The 15,174-nt window shown below is 44.3% G+C and overlaps 1 protein-coding gene across 2 annotated transcripts in view; it reads right to left on the bottom strand.

Moving 5' to 3' along the window:
- The window catches only part of SORT1 (sortilin 1), an 80,182-nt gene that overhangs the window by 36,411 nt on the left and 28,597 nt on the right, over positions 1-15,174 (bottom strand). For both annotated transcript variants that reach the window (XM_055138058.1, XM_055138059.1), the window contains exons 4-5: positions 1,735-1,837; positions 896-1,060 (exon numbers count right to left, since the gene is read on the bottom strand). In XM_055138058.1, coding sequence (XP_054994033.1) covers positions 896-1,060; positions 1,735-1,837 — 268 coding nt within the window. The remainder of the gene's footprint in view (positions 1-895; positions 1,061-1,734; positions 1,838-15,174) is intronic.

The following is a 15,174-nucleotide window of genomic DNA, read 5'->3' as shown; positions in this document are numbered from 1 at the left end:
CTCTGCGCATCCCATTGTGTCCACAGGCCAGGACCCTGTGCTTGGTCCAGGACAGTCATCGGAGCAACTGCGCTCATATTTCAGTATGCAGTGGAGGGCATGGTTTAAAGACACCAACCACCTTTCGATCAAAGGTCACTGACTCACTGCAGTCTGGATCGGGGTGCAAGAATATATATCTTACACCCATCACCCAGGGATTATCTGATGCCACTCATCAGTAGACCACCCTCGAAGAAATGGGATGAACAGGAGCCATAGAAAGGTAGTATAATTATAGTGATCACAGCCTGGCAACTCAGCTGCCTGAATATCCATGATGACAGCCTTATCCTGCAGGAAAGGAAGAGCTGAATGAGCTTCCCAGAGGCCTTTCAGAAGAGAAGAGAGCGGGTGAGGGAGGGGCACTGGCTTCCGGGATATGTATCTGCATGTGGTATTGTCTTTGGATATTAACGCACAAGTGTCAGAGACAGAAGTTAATATCCTAATATGCTTTAAAAACTAACAACAACAAAAATCCTGACCATAGGAAGGAATCATAACAACACTGGGAACTTGACAATTTAGGTTTTTGTGCCACGTCCCCATCCCCACCCCTGGGAGTTTGAAATACATGCTTGTCCCTTGCAGGAGCAGAAAAATCACATTAAACTGTTTTTTTTTTTTTTTAGTTCATCATGCCAACAGCACACACATAAATATCCACTATAAACAAGTGAACTGATAACTAGACACCATACTTTTCTAAAACAGACAGCAAGGAAAAGTGTGCCCTTTACCAAATGGGGACACATTGCAAAAAGTTTGACTTCCTTTGACAGGAAGTCACTAGAAAGCATCACGACAAGGTCCTCTGAAACAGTGTCTCCTGAGACTATCAAACTAGACTTACTTCAGTGCTGAGAGCTAAAAGATAGTCAGAATTCTCAGGACTGTACATCATCTGAGTGAGAGGATGGAAAGGAAGATTGATCTGAACAAAGTTCTTGGCAAAATCTGATGATCGGAAGATGCGGCCTCCTCGACTTCCTCCTGACACTTCTGCTGTCAAAATCACCTGATCAGGAAGAAGGGAGCTCAGAATCAGAACAAACATGGAAAGCACAGAAAGTTCTCACTCTGTTTTCACACCAGTTAGAACATTTTAGCTCTAAACTTCTTATAAAGAGATGTAAAGGGTTATAAACTTATACAGTATTACAGAGTTATAAACACAGATTAGTTGGTTTTACATGCTCAAGTATAGTCTCCTTGTTTTGTTTTGGGCCACATCAGGCAGTGTTCATTTGGGGTGCTGGGGATCAAACCCAGGCTATGTAGAAGATGAGCATTTTATACCTGCTGTACTATCTCTGCACTATCTCTCCAGTCTTCTTAAGCACAGTATTTAAATCATTCTGAGTTGAGTTAGTGCCACACACCAATAAATCTGAGCATGACCAATTTAAAATTACCCGGTTTCCCAAGACTAAAATGCTGTCTTGCTAAGCATACACTGGAACAAAGACAATAGAAAATTATGAGTTGGTGCATCCTGGACAGGAGCCAGAAAAAAAAATGGTGTGCTAAATTCAATATGCACTGAATTATTTTTAATTTTAAAATATAACATCAATAAGGAAAATATATTGCTGTGCAGCATCATAATGGTGGGTCACCCCAACATTAGTGTCTAACAGCCCCGCCCTTGGTTGTCAAGTTCAGCTTTACCTATGCTTAAATGCCTCTCACCTTCCCAGAGTTCTCAGGACCAATCGCCATGCCAAATTCTGTCCGAATGAAGGTGTTGTTGATCAGATTTGTAATATCCTTGAAGTTCTTTCCATAGTCCTCACTGAGAGAAGAAAACAGACACAGAGAATACAGTGTTCATGGGTGCTGCTGGGCTCCTGCCCAAATTCCATTCCACCCCTCGCCCCCACCTGTGCACCCACATTCCTGAGACCTGCCCCTCCCCCACAAGGTCACCAGCGTCAGAGGAGCTATGTCCATCCTTAGCCCTGGTGGTGGCCTGAGTAGCCTGAAGGAAATTCTGTAGTTTCACCTGGTAGAGGCTAAATATCCTATAAAGCACAGGGCAGTTACCAACTTTCTAAAGAACCTGGTCCCAAACGACAGCCATACCAACGCAATGAGTCCCCAGCACTGTCATATATGGATACAAAGCAATTCTGGCAGGAGATGATGAAGATGATTCAAGCTTCGTCTACAGCTTGAAGATGAAGCCAACGAAAGTGGGGAGCAATGCTGAGGTGATTCTGGAATTCTAAAGAACAGAGACTCGGACACTGGACTGGACCGACCCTGAAACCTATCCCTCTGTACTTATTTAGTTATGAGTCATTAATTCTCTTATTTTAACTAGCTAGTTATCCTTTTGTGGCATGTGGGGAGTGGAGGAGGGGGTGCTCCCAAGCAGTGCTCAGGAGACCAGAGGCCACTCCTGGCAACACGCAGTGAGCTGATACAGAGGTCACGGCTCGGCCAGGCAGGCTGCAGCTGGCAGGACCTGGGGGCTACTTGGGGCATGAACCTCGGAGCCCTCTCTCCAGTCCTGCTTCAGCTATTTTGATTTGGGATCTCTGCTGAATGTGGCCCTGAACCAAACAATTCTGTCAATGCACAGCACTTCTGATACAGCTGGATGCTAAGAAGCAGAAACCTGCAAGTCTTCTCTTTCCAAGAGACTGCCACCCGTTTAAGGCATGCAACCCACAAAACAAACTAGGAAAAACAAATGCAATCTCAACTCTTAGATTGTCAAAGCTTTTCCTAAAAGCTCAAACAGTATCACTTAAAGGATTTTTTTTTTTGGTGGTGGTTGGTGGCGGAAGGTGGGGGGTTGTGGTGGTGGGTGGGGGTGGTGGTGTTGGGGATCGGGGCCACACATGGTGATGCTCAGGGGTTACTCCTGTCTCTGCACTCAGGAATTACTCCTGGCAATACTTGGCGACCATATGGGATCCCGGGGATTGAACCTAGGTCGACCTCATGCAAGGTAAATGCCCTACCCTGCTGGACTATTGCTCCAGTCCCTGAAAGATTTTTTGATTTTTAAAAAATAAAACAAAATAAATCAATAGCTGGGGGCTGGAGAGATAGCACAGCGGGTAGGGCGTTTGCCTTGTACGCGGCCGACCCAGGTTCAAATCCCAGCATCCATATGGTCCCCTGAGCACGGCCAGGGGTAATTCCTGCGTGCAGAGCCAGGAGTAACCCCTGTGCATAGCCGGGTGTGACCCCCCCCCAAAAAAAAAAGCAAAAAAAAATCAATAGCTATCTGACAGACTGAATATATTTTCTTAAACATGATCTGTGAAAGAATCACAGAACCACTGAACATGAGACATGCAAGAGACTGAAGAGAATACTGTGTTCAACGTTGTAATTTCACAGATGAGGAGGTAGAAGGAGGCAATTTATCAAGAGCCAAGCAGTTAGTTTTAAGAGCAAAATTGGAACTATGATCTGTTCTCTGCCACTCAACCCCAAATGAGAGACAACTTCAACTTTTTGTGAGACATTTTCCTCTACCACCCCCAGCTCTTTCCTGCCATGCATACAGCCCCCAGCCTGGGTTGGCTAGGGGGGTGCTGGAGGCAGGAGGACAGTGTCCCTGAGTGTTCACACAGAGTCCTGACAGCATGTGCTTTAGCATGTGGCTGCAGTAAGTCCAAACAATCCCAACTTTTATCAGATACCCAGGGAAAAGAATTTAGATAAGTAGAGATTTAGTATGAGCCAACATATTCCTATATTACTGCTTCTTTGGCTTTGGATCAGTTCCTATTTTCCTGTCAGCAGGTCAAAGAATGTGTATAAACAATTCTTAATTCTACAGAGAACAAATAACAAACAGCTCACACACCAGTCAAAAGGGGTTTCCAGGGGCCTGATTATCACTAACTTACCACTAACAATTTCCCTTCCCTCTGCCATCCATAGGGACTCTCACAAACCATTGGCAAACATGCTCGATTTTTAAGAACTTGCCACAACAAACATCTCCGTGTCCTTCAGAAAGAAGCAAACAACACCACCAACAACAAGAGATCAGCTATAAACCCTTGTTTCAGCACTTTCAGCTAGCTGAACGAACTGAGCACAATGGACCGGAGCATCCTGCTGGAATTTAAGGCAGGTTCAGTGGGGAACTCTGGGGCCTGGGAATGCACGGTGATCTGACCCTCTGTTTCCTGTCCATCCCAAGGCCCACCAGCACGAAACAAACAGATGAAGAGGACATCAGTGAGACACCATGAAAAATATGTTTGTCTTTCAAATTCCATGTACTAAGAATTATGAACAGCACAAATAGTTAATAAAACACAAGCCTCCTGCTTTAGAAAGCCATGATAACAATTTTAAGTAGCAGCCATAATGCATTACTGCTCATTCATAGGTCACTGAAAATAAATGACCACCTCTGCTGGTATTTGTGATCATGTGCATGCTGGTCTAGAGAAAATAGTGCTGGGACACAAATATATATATATATATTTTTTGCTTTTTGGGTCACACCTGGTGATGCACAGGGGTTACTCCTGGCTCTGCACTCAGGAATTACTCCTGGCGGTGCTCAGGGGACCATATGGGATGCTGGGATTCGAACCCGGGTCGACCGCTTGCAGGGCAAACGCCCTACCCGCTGTGCTATCGCTCCAGCCCCAGGGACACAAATATTTTTGAAAAAGAGTCTTGGGGCTGGAGCGATAGCACAGCGTTTGCCTTGTACGCGGCCGACCCGGGTTCGATTCCCAGCATCCCATATGGTCCCCTGAGCACCACCAGGGGTAATTCCTGAGTGCAGAGCCAGGAGGAACCCCTGTGCATTGCCAGGTGTGACCCAAAAAGCAAAAAAAAAAAAAAAAAAGAGTCTAATACCTCAAAAGAACAAATAAAACCTAGATTATTGATAATTTTCCATTATTAAATAAGTGGGAACAGGAAGGAATCATTGCATGGTCTTTTGTTAATAAATAACCTCAAACCCCTGGTAAGAAAAGCCATTCATATATGGGTTTCCAGAAAACTCACATACTGATACAATGCAAGTGCCCATGCAAAAACAGACATTTGTGAGACCAGAGAGATAAGATAGAGGTTAAGATGCTTGCCTTAACAAGGCTGTCTGGGGTTCTATCCCAGCACATATGATGCCCCAACACTGTCAGGAGTGATCCCTGAGCACGCACTGCAGGGTGTGGACCTCTCCACACACACAAGGAAATACATGCTTGCTTTCAAGGTTCCACATTTTTCACTTACAATATATAGGAACTTTGTGACAATGGGCTTCTTTTGGTTTTGTTTTTGGTTTGGGGCATACTAAGTTGTGCTCAGGGCTTACTCCTGGAGTGGGCAGGGATTACATAGGGAACCATACGCAGGTCTGCTGCACGTACGGCAAGCACCATACCCACTGATCTATGTCTCCATCATTACCTGAAGATAGGTAATGAGAAGGAAGTAATAGCAAGAGTTCCAAATATCTCAAAAAAAAAAAATTACATTTTACTTTTCTCAACAATCAAACAAGCCCAGAATATCCTTGCCTGGTTTGCTTATTTCTCTCTTTTTTTGGGGGGTAGGGAAGGGGGTTGGAGGTGGGGAGCCATTCCTGGCTGTGCTCAGGGCTTATTTCTGGTTCACACCCAGGCATTATCTCTGGCAGGGCTCAGGGGACCATATGGGACGCCAGGGAGCAAGCCCCATCAGCCACATGCAAAGCAAGTGCCCTACCCACTGTACGGTCTCTGGCCTGTCATTTCTCCTATTTCTTTAACTCACATTACAGGATTAGTCACTACAAAGTTCAACATGAAAGCCACAATGATGATGATAAACTCAAAGAATAATTGTTTTGTAAAAAAAAAAAAAAAAAAACCTTTTCTAAAAAAAAATTACTCAATGCCCACACCTACCTTCTTCAGGCAAACAGAAAAAACTGCTCCCCAGTTGCACCTAAGGCTATAGGGGTGGGCAATATTGTGCACTTTGAGAAACACTGATAGAGTTGATTCTCATTATTTACAGATTTCATACTTGCAAATTTGCTTACTCACTCAAATGTATTTGCTTTTGTTGTTGGTGGTGTTGTTTGCTTTTAGGCCACATCCAGTGATGCTCAGGGGTTACTCCTGGCTCTGCACTAAGGAGTCACTCCTGGTGGTGCTCAAGGGACCCATATGGGATGCTGGGAACTGAACCAGGGGCAGCCACATACAAGGCAAACGTCTTCTCCACTGTACTATTGCTCGGGTCCCTCAGTCCCATGTATTTCTTTTTTTTTTTCTTTTTCTTTTTTTTTGCTTTTTGGGTCACACCCAGCGATGCTCAGGGGTTACTCCTGGCTTTGCACTCAGGAATTACTCCTGGCAGTGCTTGGGGGACCATATGGGATGCTGGGAATCGAACCTGGGTCAGCCGCGTGCAAGGCAAACGCCCTACCCGCTGTGCTATCGCTCCAGCCCCCAGTCCCATGTATTTCTAATCTGAGTCGAATAAGCATTTTCACAGCCACCTACAGATATACACACAATGGCAGAAAACCGAGTCCCCGCCCACAAGGCCCAGCTTGCACGTGGCCTGTGGCCACGGCTCTTCCAGTCTATCTGATGCCACTTGTTTCACACTTTTTTCTTTTGCTGGTGACTCTGCTATGTGAAATAGTCCCTGTCATAGTACTAAAAAGCTGTCTGATGTCCCTACACAGAGGGGCTCCAAACTTTCATGTGCCTATGGAAAAAATACATGAGCTACACAATCTTTGGAAGATGAGCTGGTCATGAGCTCAATAAATGATTAAAAAATGTGTAAAATGTTTTAAACAGAAACACACATTACATGGCAAAAATGAGTATCATGACCAGAGGTTTGCAGGAAAATACTAAGACATTTCCTGGGAACAATGAACCACTTGTACTCATTTCATGTCCATGGGGATTTTGCAGAACATAAAGGACTTGAGAATGAAAACTGACTTCAGATTTCCAGTTAAAAGATCAATAGGCGGGATGTGGCTTATCAAACCAAAAGGTGCAGAGCCAGGAATGACCCTTGAGTACTGCCAGGTGTGGCTCCAAACTTAAATTAAAAATAAAATAAAATTTGCCAAAGGAATCACAGAGCAAAAATTGCTACCAGATAAATTTACACTAAATTTTAGTCATTTTTTTTAAACCCAACTATATAATGCACTTCGTGTATGTATGTGTTTGTGTGTGTTGAGTGTGTGAGTGTGTGTGTGTTTGGGACCACGACTCTCAGTGCTCAGGGCTACTCCTGGAGAGAAGCCTGGGGGTCAATCCTAGGAGTAGTCAGGGGATCATTTGGTGCTAGGGTTTGAATCTGGGCATGCAAAACACGAAGTAAGGCCCACTGAACTATCTCTCAAGCACAACAACTTCATGTGTTAGCTTTCTTTCTTTTCTTTTTTTTTTTTGCATGTTGGGTCACACCCAGTGATGCTCAGGGGTTACTCCTGGCTTTGCACTCAGGAATTACTCCTGGCGGTGCTTGGGAGACCATATGGGATGCTGGGATCGAACCCGGGTCCGCCACATGCAAGGCATATGCCCTACCCGCTGTACTATCACTCCGGCCCCTTAGCTTTATTTCTTACATTTCAAATATTTTTCTGGTTGTGGACCACACAAGTGGCTCTGGGGACTATTCCTGGCTCTGCTCAGGAGTTGCCCCCATCAGTGTTCAGAGAACCGTGTGGCAGAAAGGTCAAACCTGGGCCTTCCGTGTGCAAAGCAAGCCACTCAGCCCACTGAGCTCTCTTTCCACTTGTGGGTGTTTATGTTGCTGTTATATTGTATTTTATCCTTACTGAAAAAGGACGCATGTGTCCTGTTAAAAATTTGAAAATACAACTGGGAAAATAAAGAGTAAGGTTAGATACTGTAAATAAAATCACAGAACTTTTTATCAGAAGGAACATGAGCACGTATCTGGATCCCCTATTTTGATGACTGGTAAGACAATTCTAAGAATGGGAAATTAAGGGGCCAGAGTGATAGTACTTGCAAGCAGCGTTTGCATGTAGGGTGCAAGTACAGTGTTTGCCTTGAATGCAGCCAGCCCTGGTTTGATCCTTGACACTTCATATGATCCCTGAGTCCACCAGGAATGATCCCTATGCAGATCATTCCTTCCCCTCCCCCCCAAAAAAAAGAAATAATCACACACAAAACTACCTCGTGGCTCTATGTAATCAGGTACAGAATTCAACATCACTAAACCAAATTTTTAAAAAAATTTTATTCTTTTTAATTGATTCACCGTGAGAACAGTTACAGCAAATCGATCTTATACTTTAAACACAATTTTTTTTGGTTGTTTTTGGTCTATACCCCGTGATGCTCAGGGGTTACTCCTGGCTCTGCACTCAGGAATTATGCCTGCTGATACTCGGGGGACCAGACAGGGTGGTGGAGATTGAACATGGTTGGTTATGTGCAAGGTAAGCCTTACCTACTGGACTATCTCTTCAGCCCATGAACTAATAAATGAAAATTTAGACTTGAGATTACATAAGAAAAATGCTGGAAATATTGTTTCAGTTGCCAACCACCAATCTGTCACGGGCTACTACATTTATTAGTTATATAAACTAGTTTATTTCCCTTTTAACTTGTATTTTTAAATGAGAAGAAGGTATTTTATGATCTATTGTAGTATGTTCCTTAACAATCAAAATATATAGTATCCAAACATGACTTCTTAAAATTGAAGACACTGGGGCCAGGAAAATAGGTCAGGGGTCAGAGATGCAACCTTGCATGCATAAGACCTCAAATTCTCTTCCTGCACTACATGGCCAAAAGCCCCAGAACTATTTGGAATAATCCTGGAGGCATCTCTAAGCACTTCTGCTAGAACAGCGCCACACAGTGAGTCCAAGCACAGGACTATTGGCCTTAACTGTTCAAGTATTGCCAGGAGTGGCACCCAGGCCCCCTTGGCCTGTTTGGGAGTCCCCAAAGAGAGCATATTAAAATACTATACTATTTTCCCTAGCTTTTAACACTAAATTACTTTATTATATCCATATCTTTCAAAATAATTTTTTTCTGTAGCAGATCTCCCAAAATCTTCTAGCTCCAATTTGACCCAGAGACAGAGGGTTATGTCATCCTATTCCTGCGAGTTCTGGGAAAAATTCCTCAGGAGCAGGTAACCTGTGTCCAGCTGCCTCTGATTTGAATCCCAAATAAGATCTAGCAGACCAGGAAGACCCAATACACAACACAATCAGTATTGCCAAGAACAGCAGGAGGGTCTTCAGAGCAGATTCCACAGGTTCTTTGCCGCCCCGCCCCGCCCCAATTCTGAATGAACATGTGCTCTCCTCCTATGCAAACAGAGCATCTCAGACCAGGCTGGGCGAGCACAGCTGGAGACATGTTTACAGTTTCCACCTAAATTCTGAAAGAGTCTTCACTTTACACAGGAGCAAATAATGTTCAACCGCCTCTGGATAAAACATAAATAAATACTGCTGTACATCTTTGGGGGGAATAAAAGACCCTACCTAGTACCATTTTATTAGGCCAATACAAACAGAATTCTTTAGTAAAGTATATGTTGGAGTGATCCTTACAAATCTAGATAAATAAAGGATGAAAAAAGGCTGAGTCAAGGGACTGGAGTGATAGTATAGTGGGTAGGGTGCTTATGTTGCATGCAGTCATCCTGGATTATCTCCGGCATCCCATATGGTCACTTGAGCACCACCAGGAGTGATTCCTGAGTGCAGAGCCAGGAGTAAGCCCTGAGCACAGTCAGGTGTGGCCCAAAAAGCCAAAAAAGCTGAGTCAGATGGTGGTAGGTATTTAGACAGTAATAAAGTGATAAAAGTTTAGAGAAAGCATAAACATGGCCAGAGAGATAGAACAGGAGTTAGGGTACTTGCCTTGCATGTGCCAACTCTAGTTAAATCCCTAGCATTATATATGGCCCCCTGAACACAGAGCCAGGAATAGCCCCTGAGTCCCACTGTGTGTGGCCCGAACCCTGCTCCTTCCCCACAAAAGTGTACTCATCCTATCAAATAGCAAAAGAATTCGGGGGTGGGAAGGAGGAGGTAGAGGTGGGAAGAGGGGGGCCATGAAAACACATTTCATTTGCCATGAGTAGGGCTCAGGGTCCTGTCAGGCCCAGTGAGAGTGGCATGATTCAAGAGCAATGCAGGGCCAGGAACATAATGAGCACTAAAGCACTTGCTTTGAAGGCCCTGACTTGATCCCCAGCACTGCAAAGCCAATGACAACAACAAAAAGAGAAAGGTAGAGAATAAATAATAAATTCAGAAGGCAAGCAAGGTAGTGGTTGAAGCAGGTAGAGAAAAATAATTCAATCTGGGGCTGGAGTGATAGCATAGTGGGTAGGGCGTTTGCCTTGCACGCGGCCGACCCGGGTTCAAATCCCAGCATCCCGTATGGTCCCCTAAGCACCGCCAGGGGTGATTCCTGAGTGCATAGCCAGGAGTAACCCCTGTGCATCGCCAGGTGTGACCCAAAAACCAAAAAAAAAAAAAAAAGAAAAATAATTCAATCTGGAAAAGGAATGTTGTATCAGCTCTCAGGCCTGTTTATCCCTATATGTCTCAGCACAGAGGGATAACGGATCTGAGTGATACCTGTTGTTTTTTTTTTTTGCTTTTTGGGTCACACCCGGCGATGCACAGGGGTTACTCCTGGCTTTACACTCAGGAATTACTCCCAGTGGTGCTCAGGGGACCATATGGGATGCTGGGAATCGAACCCGGGTCGGCCACCTGCAAGGCAAACGCCCTACCTGCTGTGCTATTGCTCCAGCCCCCTATACCTGGGTTTTGATCCCCAGCAGTCCATGTATATCACCCAGAACGCTACCAGGAGTAATCCCTGACCACAGAGCCAGGAGTAATCCCTGTGCGCAGCTGGGTGTGGCCCCCAACCCAAACCACAAAACACGGAGGCATAAATCATAAAGGAGGATTCCATTTGCTACTACAAAATAAACTTTAGTTGGGAAGGGGCCAGAGGGATAGTACGGCAGGCAGGGTGCTTGCTTTGCACACAGCTGACCCGGTTCAATCTCTAGTACCCTACATGGTCCCCCAAGCCCTGCCAGGAGTGATTCCTGAGTTCAGAGCCAAGAGTAAACCTGAGCACAGCTGGGTTTGGCTATAAAACAAAGGACTGGGGGAGGTGGGGTCAGAGGAAGAGCATCTGTCTAGCATGTGGCTGTGACCATGGCACTAGTTCAAACACCTGGCATCACATATAGTCACACTGCCAGGTAAGACTCCTGAGCCAGAAATGGCCCGTAAGCACTTCAGATGTGCTCCAAAAGAAAAAAATAATAATTAAAAAAAAATGTTTCACTAGGACTATAGAGACAGTAGGGTGGGTAGGGCATGTGCCTTATACTCAGCTGACCCCGGTTCCATCTCGTCACCCCACATGGTCCCCCAAGCTCAGCAGGAGTGGTCAGGAGTAAGCTCTGAGTCCCATAATGTGTGGGCACCCCCTGCCCCTAGCCAAATAACTCTTCAAAAAACCAAAAAAATTTTTTTAAAGAACTGGAAGTTAGTACCTTCACTATGAAGAACCATGCGCTACTCATCACAACAGCATTACCTTGTTTTGTTATTCTCTGCTTTACTCTTCTTCACAATATCTTTAAACAATATTCTTAGGTGTTAGAGCCAGAGAGACAGTTCAGGGGATGAGGTGCTTACCTTGAATGTGACTGACCCTGATTTGATCTCCAGCCTGACATATGGTTCCCCAAGCACTCCCAGGAGAGATTCCCCTGTACACAATTAGTTGAAGATGTGGCAAAACTGTGACAAGTTCAGTCTATCAGTACCATTTCCCCCAACAGCATTTGCTCATTTTGCATCTCAGAATGTTTGAGTCACATTTACTTAAGTGAGGTATGCTGTTTCTACATTGACTAGACTACATCAGAGCATAAATGTAACTTTTATTTGCACTGGAAAGTCAAAAAGATTTGTGTAGCTGACTTTACTGCAAGACTTGCTTTATTGCAGTGTGTAGGATAACATGGGGTTTGTCCTTTTAGCCTTGCCTCAGGGAACTCAGTTTACCTTAAAGCAATGTCCTTTCTGTATGGACACAGGAAGACAGTTAATGTGCTTTGTAACTTGGGAGCTGATTGAATCCAATAATATTTACTCCTGGGCATCTGCTTTCTCAAGTCAGTTGCCCTTAGTTCCTAGCACCCCAAAAGCAGGGTCTCAACGAGGGATGGAATGGACCCAGGGCAAGCTGTGAGCTACCCTGGTATCGAAATGGGCCAGGCCAAAGTGCCACAATACTCAAGTATAAGTTGAGAGCATGGTCATAGACAAATGCTGTCATGATCCAAAAGTAACGACAAGACTAGGAGCCTGCTGGGGTTAGGAAGACTAACCTGGCCTGAGGACTGTGGTCTGGAATATATAGTGAATGTCCTCAGGAAGAACCAAACTTTAAGCTTATATCTCTTACTGTGCTCATACAGAATGACATTGCTAGAAATATAAGAAGTATATTTACTATAACTATTTAAGCGGATTACTAGCTGAGGAAGGAAGAAAAAAAACACACCCTGACACACCCTTGTTTGGACCCCACCCTTGAGCGAATCTCCTAGTAATCTCATCAAAATCCTCAGATAAGATTTTGTTACTCTCCTCAATAAATGGTTTTCTTTGTTGATTTGTTAATGTTCAACCCACCTTTGTGTCACCGGCCCTGTGTAATTTGCTATATAAACTGAGACTGAGGAGAAGACGGGGCACTGACAGGAGACAGAAGAAGAAGACAGAAGAGAGACAGAGAGGGAGACACACAGAGAGGTCAGAAGAGACCAGAGAGACTAAAGAGACAGAGACAGAGAGACAGACAGAAGAGAGCACAGCGGCACACACAGAAGCAGAGCACAAGGAGGAGCCATCCGGATCTGGTCCTTATACAGCGGCTTGAGAACACCGAACTCGAACACAAACGCAAGCGCGAACACACCGAACTCAAGGCGAGCACGAGCTGTATGAGAGAGAACTGCCCCAAGTGCCGAGGACAACAGAACAGAACAATGACATATCACATCTCATCTCCCCCTCCCACTTGCGCCGCCCTTTGTGATTTTTTTTACAGCAGTGGTCTGAAATTAAACCCATCATGTGCCCATATGCCTGTCATGAAAAGTCTATCTGGATGCCAGAGACCAATGATTATGCAAACTCTGTCAATTTACTAAAATACAGAAATCCAAAACCTTGAGGCCACTATTGTGGCCACACGACCTCATCTCTTCATTCTCAGCAATGGGAAACAAATTATCAAATGCTTCCTTTCCAGCAGGTCCGACTCTGGGATGAGGGGGTAGGGGGAACTCCAAACAATAATAGTGAGTTTTTTGTTTGAATGTAATCAAAGTGAAGAGAAAGTAAAGTGAAATTTATCAGCCACACAGGCGGGGTGGGGAGCTGGGGAGTGAAGGGGGTGGGGGAGAGGTTTACTATGGTTCTTGATGGTGGAATATGTGCACTGGTGAAGGGATGGGTGTTCAAGCACTGTGTAACTGAGACTTAAGCCTGAAAGCTTTATAACTTTCCACATGGTGGTTCAATTAAAAAAAAAAAACTCTGTCAATTTAATAAAAGTGATGGCTTATGAGCAAAGGAGATGTGGACCACCATGCTCTTACTGACCTATCAGAATGTATATAGGCCAGGATGCCAGGCATTGGTAGCATGGAGATATTGGCAGGAAAAGTGGACTATTTATAGAGTGCATGGTAGCATCTGAAGATGGGCAATCACTTTTTACTAACTGGCAGGGAAGGCCTTCAATTCATTTTAACAACTGGCACAGCAGTGCCAGTACATGCTGGCTCCATTCCATCACTGGCTGCTGGCAAGAAAGCAGCTCCTAGGGCCGTGCAATGCACTGCAAAGTGTAAGGAAAGACAACTCAAAAGAAGTCATTATTCTCATCATCTTTTACAGATGATAAAATAAATAAATAAATAAATAAATAAAGGCCGAGAGAGATTAAATGACTTGCAAGTTTCCTCTCTACTTGCAAATGACAAGGGATGAGATTTGATCCCTGGCCTATTTGCTAACAAAATCTGGCAACTTTATGTTATATCATATTGCTTCCCCAGACTAGGTAGCCATACACTAGAACATTAGCCAGGATATTAAATTTGATTAAGCTGTAGAGAAATTAAGATTATATCTGAATTACAACTTTTTTTTCTTTCTTTAAATTTCCAAATAGAGCAGGGAGATAGGACAGCAGGTGTGCACTCACCTTGTACAAGACTGACCCAAGCTTAGCCCTGTGTCCTTCCTATATGGTTCCCGAAGCCTTGCCCGCAGTGATCCCTGAACACAGAGTCAGAAGCGAGCGCTGAGAAGTGGGGTGGCTCAAAATAAATAAAATATAATTTCTAAATATTTTATAGTAAGGCTATATTGCTTTTATAATGAAAGATCAATTGCTATCAGTAAATATTTTATGATAGCTAAATTTCTTAAAAACTGGAGATTCTGAAGGTATAAATTTTTCTTTTTGGGGGAGGGCACCCACTCAGCAATGCTCAGGGGTTACTCCTGGCTCTGTAATCAGGAATTACTCTTGGTGGTGTTCAGGGGACCATATGGGACACTGGAGATTCAACCTGGGTTATCTGCACTCAAGGCAAGCGCCCTATTCACTGTACTCTCCCTCCAGCCCCACAAAATTTTCTTATGGAATTTTCTCCCCCTCCCCAAACAGGATACTTTTCTTTTGTCTGAAATGGGTCAATTACTGTTCTCATTAAATAAACAAATGCTTGAATAAATTACAGCTCTATATAGCAACAGGACTATGCATTACATTTCCACTCCCAAGAAATAAAAAATATTATCAGTTTAAAAATTATAAGAGGGGCCAAGGCATTCATTCATTCAGTCAATTAATATGCCCAGCCAACCTGCTGTGTGCCAGCCACTTGGTTGGTAGCCAGCGAGCCTTGCCTTCATGGAGCACACAGTTCCAAGATGACTACTCCAGTTCTGTTCTGTTTTGTTTTGGGGCCATACCTAGCGATGCCCATGGCTTACTTCTGTCTCTGTGCTCAGGGGACCGTATATAGTGCCTGGAACTGAACCCAAAT

This window comes from Sorex araneus, chromosome 5 (genome assembly GCF_027595985.1).
Source record: "Sorex araneus isolate mSorAra2 chromosome 5, mSorAra2.pri, whole genome shotgun sequence".
Classification (NCBI taxonomy): domain Eukaryota; kingdom Metazoa; phylum Chordata; class Mammalia; order Eulipotyphla; family Soricidae; genus Sorex; species Sorex araneus.
Note: the sequence above shows the minus strand (reverse complement) of the source record. Positions and strands in the feature narration are given on the sequence as shown.